Below are 12,924 nucleotides of genomic sequence, written 5' to 3'. Positions count from 1 at the left end.
TGGGCTCCTAGAAACTATTGAAATTGTCAGAAAAAAAATTGAAACGCAGAGTCGGCGGTTTTATTTTGCAGACGTGCTCACCCCCCATGTTTATCGGCGGCTAAGCGAGTTTCTCTTTCGTTTGTCTTTCCTCAGTGGTTTCACTTTGGAGACGGAGTCACTTTCTTTCAGCTTCATGCTGTAACCTCGTACTTCTTTCTTTTTCTGACTCGTTAACTTCGAGCCGCCTTACCAGCACTTTGAGCTTCATGCTGTGGCCTCACACTTCCAGGTCAGATAGACAGACACACACACTACCACACAAAGATGTTTATATATAAGATAAGTTGTTTGGGTGTAAACCAACAAACCAACCAGAGCAAATGTATGCATTGATTGAAACTGTATGTAAATTCAGTAGTTTATAAAATTAATCTCTATTCTTTGCTTCTCTGATCATTCTGACCAGGCTGTAACAGGCTGCTTTTGAAGAATGCTCTGTGTAAGGCATTTTGCCGAAGAGTAATTAAATGATACCATGAACAGCTTTTCTCCTGCCTGATTATGGATTTGTCCTGTTACAGGATGTTTCTTTCTTTATTAAGATGTTAAATTTCTACCACAATGGATCAGCTAACTCCAATATAGAGAAGTGGAAAGCTGCTGTGCACTTGGTTCAGAGCTGGTTGACCTAGCGATCCATGTCACATCACTAATCTTCATTTCTAATTCTCCCCTTTTGCTTTCTCTTCAGGGGTTTGCTGTGTCTTTCTGGTTTTTCTCACCAATCTGTGTGTGCATCAGTAGTTTTTAGTCCAATATAGAGCTCTTTTCACAGGGAATTTACAGGATTTGGGTAGCAATAAGAGTAAATGTAGGATCTGTATTTAAAAAAATTAAAAAGGCTCTGTTACACTCTGAAGCTCTGAAGAGCACAAAGAGGAAATTTACCAGCAAAGAAAGTCCAAGTTGAACAAAATCTCAATACGGTAATCCAAGGCAAGGTCAAACACAGAGCAGAAGTTTAAACATCCAGAAAAGAAAATAAGCCAAAGGCACAACAAAATGCACAAGAATCACTCATCACTCCCTAGCGCATTCAAGATGAACCACCAGGATCTGTGGGAAACCCTCGCCTTTATAGAGCTGAGGGAAAACCCTGGTGGTGATGGGCAGGTGGTCCCACCTTTTATGGAACCACACAAAAGAAACTACGCACATGACAAAGGCTTAGAGAAGAAATCAAAATCAAGAAATAATGCAAATAATCAGCAAAGTAACATTGACATAGGCTAAAAAACATAAAAACGAACAACTAACTGAACCCCAGCCAGGCTGAAATATAACATTCAGGGAAAGTTGTGCTGTCAACACAAACAAAATGATCACATAATTCAGAAAATGATAGACTTACCCTTGTATGCACAGACATCTTTGTAAATATTTGCAGATAATGTGTTCCTTTTTCAAAATTCCTATTTTTTTAGTGATTATTGAACTTAAAAAAAGATTTGATCACATCAAAAAAAACGCTATACCACATTAAATGATTTTCAGTCAAAAAGCTTCATTTACATAATCTAAGTCAGTCGGAGGCAGTCTGCTCCCATGAAGCAGATCCCCTATTGTGACATCCTCAATGAAGTCTGTGACTCGGTCAGATAACATCAGACAGGTTGGATTTTGTCTTTAGTCGTCGGTGGGGATGCTGTGTGCAGAAGATCTGACAACCAATGAATGTTCACCCAGAAGTACAATGCATAGAATGAAGTGATTAGGAAAAAGGAACACACGTATTTTGAACATCACAAATAAAGGAGAGGCTTGCCATTCTGACATCTTGTTTTTATATTCTAAAACTGAAGGGTGGAAAGAAAAAAGGGCTGAGACTGCAACTGAACTCAATGTACCAGTTAACCCTTCGTACCGCGCCAACTCCACCAGGCAGCACAGGGGCTTTGGACCTCACAAACAGAAGAGATGCCTCTCTGCCTAATATCTTGTGTATTACATATCATGGCAGAATGGAAAACAGAAAATAAAAGGCAGAGATTGCTGCTGATCTCACCCTTTGTACAGTGCTGCTTCAAGCAGCACATTATTGGCAATTATAACAAGGCGTAAACACGACTGAGCTGGAAGATCAATGCTGAGTTGATAGGGTAGAAAGGGGCAGCAATTTTCAGTAAACCGGTAACAAGATCAGTGACTGTGGTTGGCCAATCTGACATATCCCACAACTAGAAGTTACATAATATAACATGAACTTTAGGTTCACATCACAAGTGATCCAATAACATGATAAAACACAGATGTTCTTCACCAAATCATAAAATAGCTTCAAAATAGCAGAAGAGACTGAAACAAGCACTCAAGTGCTTACCTGATTTTGGGCAGTAGCCCCACTGTATGTCTTCATCAAAATTACTCGTGGTGGCACACCATGGCAGCATCTGGTCATCATTATACGTAATGCAGTAGCTGTAGGACTTTCCCTGGTAGACAAACGGAAACACGCAGGGGTTACCCTTAGCATTTCCACCTGTCGTCGGAGTCGCTGTTAAAGACAGAGAGAGCGAAGGAGAGAACAGTCAGGGCTTTGTAGATAACAGTAACATTGTCTCCTTAATGAAAGAAATGGTGAGAATGTAGTTTGTTTTAAAAATGCTTAAAATCTAAAGCTTTCAATATCTTTATATCTGTTTTGTTTTTAATTTGACCCACTTACCTTCAAAATTCAAATTGACCATTTGCAGTCTCAGGCTTGGTTACTCATAAATGATGTATTCCTCTCAGCTGTGTATAATTTAAAATATGCTTATTGTTTTATTTAAACTTCTAGACTTTTTCTTGCACAGCCAAGTGAAAAAGTAAGTTGAAAATTGTTGACTTTTTCAGAATATCTGGTTAGGCAAACATCAGGGGCCTTGTTTATAAAAGTTTGCATGGATCTGAATGTAAAAATATGTGCACACCAAAAAAACAGTAAAATGAGCATACCTAAAACTAAAAAAAAATAAACATAAAAACTTATAAAAAAAACTTTATAAAATTATAAAAAATGTCTGTATGCACATTTCTATGCAATTTACCATTTATAATTCACAATGCCTACTGCATTCACCTCCAATGTATGGAGCATACTAATCAACTCATACATCTCAATACATTCGCAATTAAGAACTTCATTGGCTGGTAGACCAGCGTCCTCCTAACAAATGACACATTAAATTGACATGGTGTATTCATTCTCAGAACTTAACAAAAATACAGACTTGTTATGTGGAAAAAGTAATTCCATCCCTACATTCATCACCACTTCAAATCTATTAGATTAGAGTCAGATGTTCCAGATGACATGCCAATAATTTGAACCTCTTTGTAGAGTATGCAGATGGACCTTACTGCCTTAAATTAAAATGCAGATATTGAGGGTCTGGTGTTCTCTTTGGTATTGACTTTGTTGTGTCCTCATGCCAAAACCAAAAGAGCTCTCGGATGTCCTCAGAAAGAAGGTTTTGGATGCTTATGAGTCTGGCAAGGAATTTGAAAAGACCATGAAATTATTTGAGATGAATCGCTCCACTGTAAGGAAAGCATCTACAAGTGGTGTAGATTCCAAACGACTACTATTTTGTCCAGGATCGGTCGACCCAGCAAATTCAGCCCAAGAGTTGACCATTTGATAGTAAAAGCCGTCTCCAAGAACCCCAAAATTTCACAGCAGGATCTGCAGATAAATCTTGCAACAGCTGGTGTTAAAGTGCATGTATCTATCATCAGAGGGATATTGGACAAATTTGACAAGCATGTGAAGTATGCAAGGAGAAAGCCTTTGCTGTCATTAGAGCAATGCTAAAGTTTGCCGTTGAACGTCTAAGGCAAAGAACAGACCTTCAGGAACAATGTGCACTGGACAGATGACTTAAAGACAGAATTCTTTGGCCACATTAACAATAAACATGTTTGACAGTGTTTCTGGAGAAGAACCTCATATCAGCTGTAAAACATGGTGGTGGAAATGTTCTGGTTTGGGATTGCTTTGCTGCATCAGGGCCTGGGCCGCTGGCAGTCAACAAGTCAACTGTGAATTCTTCATCATATCAAAGTGTGCTTAAAAAGAATGTGAGGCCATCTGTACAGAAGTTGAAGTTGAACCAGAAATGGACCTCTCAACATGATAATGATCCAATTTACACTAGCAAAACCATCAAGGAATGGCTTCAAAAAGAAGAAATGGACTGGTCTCTTCAGAGTCCTGAACTGAATCCCATTGAAATGCAGTTAGGGATTTGAAACTGATAGGACATGCAATAAAACCCACAAACATCTTGCAACTGAAGGAATTTTACATGCAGGAATGTTCAACATTTTCAGAGACTTGTTGGCAGTTACACAAAATGCCCACAAGAAGTCATGTCTGCTTAAGAGGGCAATTGCAGCTTCTGAGGCGAATGGTAAACTTACATTTTCCTTAGTAGACCTTAACATCTATTGAAATTTTAATTGAAGAAGTGATTGAAAAAGTACATTTTTCAAATATATAGCCTTTATCTGTAGGCACCATCTGCATGAAGATCTACAGTTTGCCTGTCCATTTATGCTGAAAAATTCAGTTTCCATGGGGTGTACTTACTTTTTCACACCAGTGTAGCTAAAGTGCAATATAAATCATTAATTCCTTTTTTCATTCCAAAATTTATTGTGAATGTACCCATTTTATATAGCGTATTTTATATAGTCTGCTTCAATAAAAAAATTAATAAAAACATGTTACTTGTCAAAACACTTGGAGCATCTGTCGTTTTTTATTTATTTATTTTTTTTTTATGACTTAAATGGAAAAAATCTCAAAAGAGAAAGATATTAGTCAATTGACAGACTTAGCGAGTTTGTTATGAAGATTACACTAAGCTTATAGGGCCTTCAGAAAGTCTTCAGACCCCTACACTTACTTCATATTAAACCTAAATAAAGCTATTAGAAGAGCTAAAAGGGCTCATGGAAAGAAAATAGAGAGTCATTTTCAAGATTACAGGAACAGAAGATTGTGGCAGGGGATTAAATCTGTGACAGATTACAAAACAGTTTCTTACCCCTGTGATGATAGCTTCAACTTCCTGAATGACCTAAATAAGTACTTTGGATGGTTTGAAGCATTGAATGATACATCACCAGTGAAGGCCACCCCTCATCCTGATGAGAAGGCACTGTGTCTGGAACCGGATGATGTTCTACGGACTTTGAGGAGAATTAATCCAAGGAAAGCTGCGGGACCAGACCAGATACCAGGTTGTGTACTCAAAGGATGTGCGGAGCAGCTGACACATGTCCTTACGGATATATTTAACATCTCTCTGTGTCAGGCTGTTGTGCCATCTTGCTTTAAAACCTCAGAAATCATCCCAGTTCCGAAAAAACCCATAGTCACAACCATGAATGACTATCGCCCTATAGCCTTAACATCAATAGTGATGAAATGTTTCGAGAGGCTGATCAAGGACCACATTACTTCTGTCCTACCCTCCTCATTTGACCCACTCCAATTCGCCTTCCGCTCCAACCGTGCCACAGAGGATGCCATATCTATTGCACTCCATTTTTCATTGGAACATCTGGAGAATAGAGACGCTATGGTCCGCATGCTGTTTGTTGATTTTAGTTCGGCTTTTAATACCATCATCCCTCAGAATTTGATCAGCAAACTGGGCCCATTGGGACTGGGCATACCTCTGCAAAACTGGATATTGGACTTTCTAATGGATAGGCCACAGTACGTACGAGTAGGAAAGAATAAATCAGATACCATCTCCTTGAGCACAGGTTCTCCACAGGGGTGTGTTCTAAGTCCCCTCCTCTTCACGCTCATGACCCACGATTGTTGTGCCAAGTTCAGCACAAACCAAATTATTAAGTATGCGGACGACACAACAGTGGTGGGTCTCATTCGAGGTGATGGGGAGGGGGATTACAGAGAGGAGGTGAAGTCATTTGTGGAATGGTGTGATAAAAACAATCTGATACTGAATGTCGAAAAAACAAAAGAACTGGTGATCGACTTCAGGAAGAAACAGCTGATACACATCCCGGTCTACATTAAGAACACTGCTGTGGAAATTGTGCAGTCTACTAAGTTCCTGGGAGTTAATGTGACGAACAACCTCACCTGGTCCCTGCACACCTCCTCCGTCATCAAGAAAGCTCACCAGCGCTTGATCTTTCTGCGGAGGCTAAAGAGGGCCCATCTCAGTAAGTCAGTCCTCACCATTTTTTACAGAGGGACCATAGAGAGCGTGCTAACCTGCAGCAGCTCTCTGTGGCAGGAGAGCTGCAGCGCTTCGGACTGGAAAGCACTGAGGAAAGTGGTGAGGGCTGCGGAGAGGATCATTGGAGCCCCATTGCCAAATGTACAAGATTTGGCAAAACAACGCTGTCTGGCCAGAGCTGTGCGGATTTCTAGAGACCCAACTTATCCTGCCTCTGAACTCTTTTCCCTCATGCCCTCAAGCAGAAGGTACCGCAGCCTGAAATGTAGAACTACCAGGTTTAAAAACAGTTTTTTTCCTACTGCCGTTCGTCTTTTAAATGAAGCATTCTAGTATTTTATTGTAGGCTGATTTTAACTATGTGTTTTTATTAATGTCTTGTGCATCGTATTTTCGTTCTGCAGCACATCTTGGATGTTCTGCTGAATGACAAATAAAATTGAATTGAATTGAATATTGCAGCCTTGTACTAAAATCAGTTCAATTCATTTTTTCCCTCATCAAGCAATACTCAACATCCCAGAATGATAACGTGAAAATGGGAGTTTAGAAATTGCTGCAAATTATTAAAAAAAAACAATAAAAATACTAAATATCACATTGACACAAGTATTGAGTCTTTACTATGATGCGTGAAATATGGATCAGGTGCACCCCATTCTATCAGTCATCACTGAGACTTTCCTACACCTTGTTTGGAGTCCACCTGTAGTCCATTCAATCCATTAAGAATGGCACACAACTGTCTATAGAACGTCCACCAGGTGAGCAAAAAACAAGCCATGACATCAAAGGAACTGCTAGCAGAACTTAGAGACAGGGCTGTGTTGAGGCACAGATCTGTGAAAGGCTACCAAAAAATTCTTGCAGCATTGAATGCTTCCAAGAGCACAATGAGATCCATAATTCCTACTGTAAATGGAAGATATTTGGAACCATCGTGAATCTTTCTAGACCTGGCTGCCTGGCCATTACACCACAATCGGTGAAGAATGGTGATCAAGAACCTGATGGTCATTCTTTGGCTGAGCTTCAGAGAATCTGTGCAGATAATGGAGAAACTTCCAGAAGGAAGTCAACTAATCTGGGCTTTATAGCAAAGTGGGCAGATGATACAAGGGAATCCATATGGTGCTTCAAAAAAGGCACCAGAAGGACTCTAAGATGTAGATGAAAACCTTTATATAACACTTTTAGCCTATTAAGATTTTAAGTTGTGTTGTCTTTTGCTGTAGTCTTCTGCATAGGATGAGATCATTCTGGTATGCGGAACCCAAGAGTGTCTCCAACCTTGGATTGAAATACCATGTATCTCTTTATGTATCCCAATACAGGGTGATCTAATATGTCATATGTGGACCTATTTATATTAGAGTAGCATGTTATCAGATATACAGTAAGTTAAATGTATTTCTGTGTATTCATACACTGTAAGGACTTTGCCTAACAAAAGACTGTTAGTGTAGTGTGATTGCACATCAAGAGTTACTTCTTATATAGGGTGCTCTGAAGTCATTTTTGTTAAATACATTTTTTATGCTTGTATATTGCTGGAATCTAAAGAATCTTATGTGTGAGTGCTGAAGATTTTTCTCCTATATGCAGACCATGAGAAACACAATTCTCTGGTCTGATGAAACCAAGATGGAACTGTTTTGCTTCATTTTTAAGCTTCACATCTAGAGGAAAACAGGCACCCCTCATCAGCTGCACAATACGATTCCATTGGTGAAGCATATGAGTGGCAATATCTGGGACTGGGAGAGACTAGTCAGGGTTGAGGAATAGCTAAACCAATCAAAGTATAGAGATAACCTCAATGGAAACCAGCCTTGGAGTGCTCTGGATCTCAGAATGGGATGAAGGCTCACCTTCCATCAGGACAAAGTAAACATGATACAGGAGTGTCTAAAGGACAGTTCTATGAAAGTCCTTGATTGGCCCAGCTACAGCCCAGATTTAACACTAGAATTACCAAAGCCTACGAAAAAACTCGTAGATCCGTCCCACCTTCAATCGCTTCACACCTCTCCATCAGCGTCTTTTGTCCTGTAAATGTTTCGATAAGCAGCAAGCAGCCTACTATCACATCCCTCCACCGCCGCACAGTTTTCTCAGCTCAAGTCTGTTTACCTACATGTCAGTTGCTTAGAGTTGTATAGAGTGAGAAGTCAAGCAAAATGACACTTCTTATAAATACTATATCGTTATTTGGAACACATGCATTTCATATTTCTGTAAACACATCATTAAAACAAATGTTTTTCATGTTTTAGTAATAATTGACAAAATGTAGACATGAAGTGTATAATGTGTGAAGCCTGAATTCCAAATATCAAATAAACACTTTCATAAAAGGTACAAATAAAACAGAAGTGCAATTCTATTCAAGACTATAACTGCAGAAAAAGAACCCGCGTTAGGGTGCGACATTGACACCCATTTGTTACGACTGCTTCGGTGGCGCAACGGTATCAGCTGTTGACTGGTAATCAAAACTTCACGGGTTCGACCCCGGTTGAGTCCGTTTTGAGAAATGAGCTGCTCTTATTCTTGCATGTGTTCCAAATAACGATATAGTATTTATAAAAGGTGTCATTTTGCTTGACTTCTCACTTTATATAACTCTAAGCAACTAATGCGCAGGTAAACAGACTTGAGCTGAGAAAACTGTGCGGCGGTGGGGGGATGTGATAGTAGGCTGCTTGCTGCTTATCGACACATTTACAGGACAAAAGACGCTGACGGAGAGGTGCAAAGCGAATTTAAGGTGGGACGGATCTACGAGTTTTTTCGTAGGCTGGTAATTCTAGTGTTAAAATCAACCCTGTAATGGACCGGAAGCCAATGAAGGGAGGCTAAAACTACAAGTAAATGCTAAAACTAATGGAAATTGTCATCTATGCAAGATGAGTGGTAATGTACTTGCTGAAGTATAGCCAGTATTTAACTTAATATAGAGAAAGAATATGACTTTTTCTTCAGGATCAACAATCATGATATTAAATATTTATGCAGGTTTACTTGTTCTTAGCAGAGCAAATGTATATAAGGTATTCTGTTTGTCATATGCATGTTAAATTGGTTAATAATAATTCATTACATTTATATAGCGCTTTTCTCAGTACTCAAAGTGCTATCTACACAGGGAGGAACCGAACCCACAATCTCCTTACTGCAAAGCAGCAGCACTACCACTGCGCCACCTGTGAGGACTGGTTGTATTGACATGAGAGTATCACTGTTGTATTTTCCTAATGAAGACAAAAAATGATATACTGTATACAGTAGATGTATAGTACATGATGTATGGTTTGGAAGAAAAATGAGCATTGCATGAAAAGTCACAGGAAAACATTGCACAATTTCACTAATATATATATATTATATATATATATATATATATATATATATATATATATATATATATACAGTGCTCAGCATAAATGAGTACACCCCCTTTAAAAAGTACGAATTTAATCAGTAGCTCAATGAACAAAAGAACAATGTCCAAAATTTTCACAAGGCTGAGTTTTATTGAAAACTTGTTAAACTCCATAACATGAAATTAAGGTTAATAATATAACAGATCACAAAATCTTCAGTTTCACTCAAATTGGTTGAAGCAAAAATGAATACACCCCACAACAAAAACTACTACATCTAGTATTTTGTATGACCACCGTGATTCTTAAGGACAGCACCAAGTCTTCTAGGCATGGAATGAACAAGTTGGCGACATATTGCAACATCTGTCTTTTTCCATTCTTCAAGAATGACCTCTTTTAGAGCCTGGATGCTGGATGGAGAGTGATGCTCAACTTGTCGCTTCAGAATTCCCCACAGGTGTTCGATTGGGTTCAGATCAGGAGACATACTTGGCCATTCAATCACCTTCACTCTGTTCTTCTTCAGAAATGCAACAGTAGCTTTAGATGTGTGTTTTGGATCATTGTCGTGTTGGAAAAGTGCACGACGACCAAGTGCACGGAGTGATGGCAGCATCCTCTCCTTCAGTATAGAGCAGTACATTGTTGAGTTCATGATACCATCAATGAAATGCAGCTCCACAACACCAGCAGCACTCATGCAGCCCCACATAAGGACACTGCCACCACCATGTTTCACTGTAGGCACCATGCATTTTTCTTTGAAATCCTCACCTTTACGACGCCATACAGTTTTGAAACCATTAGTTCCAAAAACAGTGATCTTTGTCTCATCACTCCAGAGTATAGAGTCCCAGTAGTCTTCATCTTTTTCAGCATGGGCCTTAGCAAATTCTAGGCGTGCTTTTTTGTGCATGGGCTTTAGGAGAGGCTTCATTCGTGGACGATACCCATGCATGCCATTCCTCTGCAGTGTGCGCCGTATTGTGTCACGGGAAACGGTCACTCCAGTTTGGCTTTCTACTGCTTTAGCTAACTGCAGTGAACTTGCATGGCGATTTTCTTCAATCCTTCTCATCAGAAGACGCTCCTGTCGAGATGTTAACTTCCGTGGACAGCCTGGACGTCTCTGTAAGATTGTTGCACTTCCATCTTTCTTAAATTTTTGGATCACTTTTGCTACAGTATTTTGACTGATATGTAAAGCTTTGCTGATCTTCTTGTAGCCCTCACCTTTTTTGTGTAAAGTAATGATTTCCTTTCTCAGATTTTTTGACATTTCTCTTCCACGTGGAGCCATTGCTGACAGCATGAAATGGGAAGGGCTTTTCTTTGTTAAGTAATGCCCTTTTATAGTCACCTGTCTGCTGGACACCTCTTAAATGAATCATTAGACTCACCTGTGGTTGAATGCCTGTTAATTGGACTTTTGTAGTCTTAAGTGTGGCTTTTCTCCTAAGACTATAATTGGGGTGTACTCATTTTTGCTACATGGGCTTGAATGAATTTGTTAGGATAATCACTTTTTTGTGTGTGCAAATTAACAAATGTTGTTTGCAATCAATGGCCCACATTTGTGGGAGTATTTTGTAGTACAGTATCTCATAGACAATGTTGATACTGAAAGGAAACTAAAGGTTTTCTGACAAATGTAGTGGGATGTAATCATTTATGCTGAGCACTGTGTATATATATATATATATATATATATATATATATATATATATATATATATATAAAGAGAGAGACAGAATATATATATTGTGAGAAATGGCCAGCAGTTTATCCCGGCCAGCACCCCCCGGCCGCTAGATGGAGTCCTCCCTGCAGCATGGTGATGCCCCGGATTCCCGCAGAGCATGGTGGGAGATGGAGTTCTATTTCACAGCCCTGAAGAGTGCCATCAGGTGACACTTCAGGGAGACACAGGGATTTCTATTTTCCCTATAGCCCGGAAGTACTCCCTAGTCACGGGGACGGAAGAACTGAAGTACTTCCGGGCTGAAGAAAAAATAAGAGTTTTCATCTGACCCAGAGATGCTATGGAATCATATGTACTGAAGGACAGAAGCACTTCCGGGTCACGGACTATATAAAGGATTATGGGAAACCCAGTGGGGAGAGCCAGCGTTGGGAGGAAGTATGACAGAGCTGCTGGGTAGAGAGGAGGATTTATTGTGATTATTGATTATTGAATTGTGTATTGTGGAGGTGGAGGTGCTTTGTGCACATTACTGAAATCATTAAAAAATATTACAGGGACTTTTACCTGGTGTTTGGACGTGTTGTCTGTGGGTTATATGGGGCAACAGCGACCCCTAATATGACAATATATATATATATATATATATATATATATATATATATACATATATGGTAATATTCAGGTGTTTGGGGCAGAAATACTGTAGGGCTTAGGTGTTGGCCTGATTCTATCCCTCCCTCATTTTAAAAGTGCAGTGGCTTCATCGCTTTGCGTGCCTGCTTTGTTTGTTGTGCCACCATGCACTTTGTTGCTTTGAATTAAATGGAGTTGCCTGGTTGGCATCCCAACTATTCCTTTGGACTCCTCCAGCTTTCTCAAGCAATTACTTTAAAAATCAAGAGGAGTTAACTGGCAGAGAAATTTTAATTTAAATTTGATTAATTAGTCCTTATCTATTCATTTCTGTTCCTGTCCCAAAATGGCAGACACTTCTTCACCTAATAACTATATACCAGTGGCAGTTTCAGGTCCTCACTTTTATCACCATGAAATACACTCTTTCAAAGGGGTGCAATTAAGCAGTTTGTAATCCTTTTCTTTTCTATATATTACAAAAGAAAATAAATAAATTGTACCTTCTGTCTTCTTAAAAGCATTAAAGAGAAGCAGTGACAGGGTCAGAATCCTCATTTTCGTTATTGTACAGAGTATTTAATGTGGTCAAGGAGTCCAGTTAGATTGTGGCCCTATAGTGGAGAAAAAACAAAGGGACTTTCAAATCTATGAACATAATGCAGATTTCACTGACTGACTCACATGTTATTACCTGTTTATTTAAAAATCTGAAATTTGACAGGATGGACAATCTAGGGCAGTAGGTATCCATTAAGAAAACATATTCTGACATGTCAAAAACAAACCCTACAATAGAAAAACAAAATACCCCCAAAATTTCAAAAATGATTTGACTGATTTGATTGAAATTTAGTGAGGTCATAGAAAAAAGAAAACCAGCTGACCCGTAGGTTTTAATTTGTTGATCATTTTTTTTATTTGTCGATATCTATTAATATTATGCTAGCTT

At 39.1% G+C, this 12,924-nt stretch overlaps 1 protein-coding gene across 1 annotated transcript in view; it reads right to left on the bottom strand.

Moving 5' to 3' along the window:
* Positions 1 to 12,924, bottom strand: part of LOC114644336 (uncharacterized) — a 101,201-nt gene that overhangs the window by 73,815 nt on the left and 14,462 nt on the right. The window contains exons 2-3 of the mRNA XM_028792475.2: positions 12,476 to 12,586; positions 2,363 to 2,536 (exon numbers count right to left, since the gene is read on the bottom strand). Coding sequence (XP_028648308.1) covers positions 2,363 to 2,536; positions 12,476 to 12,530 — 229 coding nt within the window. The 5' untranslated portion in view covers positions 12,531 to 12,586. The remainder of the gene's footprint in view (positions 1 to 2,362; positions 2,537 to 12,475; positions 12,587 to 12,924) is intronic.

The sequence above is a fragment of the Erpetoichthys calabaricus genome, chromosome 3 (assembly GCF_900747795.2).
Source record: "Erpetoichthys calabaricus chromosome 3, fErpCal1.3, whole genome shotgun sequence".
NCBI lineage: Eukaryota > Metazoa > Chordata > Cladistia > Polypteriformes > Polypteridae > Erpetoichthys > Erpetoichthys calabaricus.
Note: the sequence above shows the minus strand (reverse complement) of the source record. Positions and strands in the feature narration are given on the sequence as shown.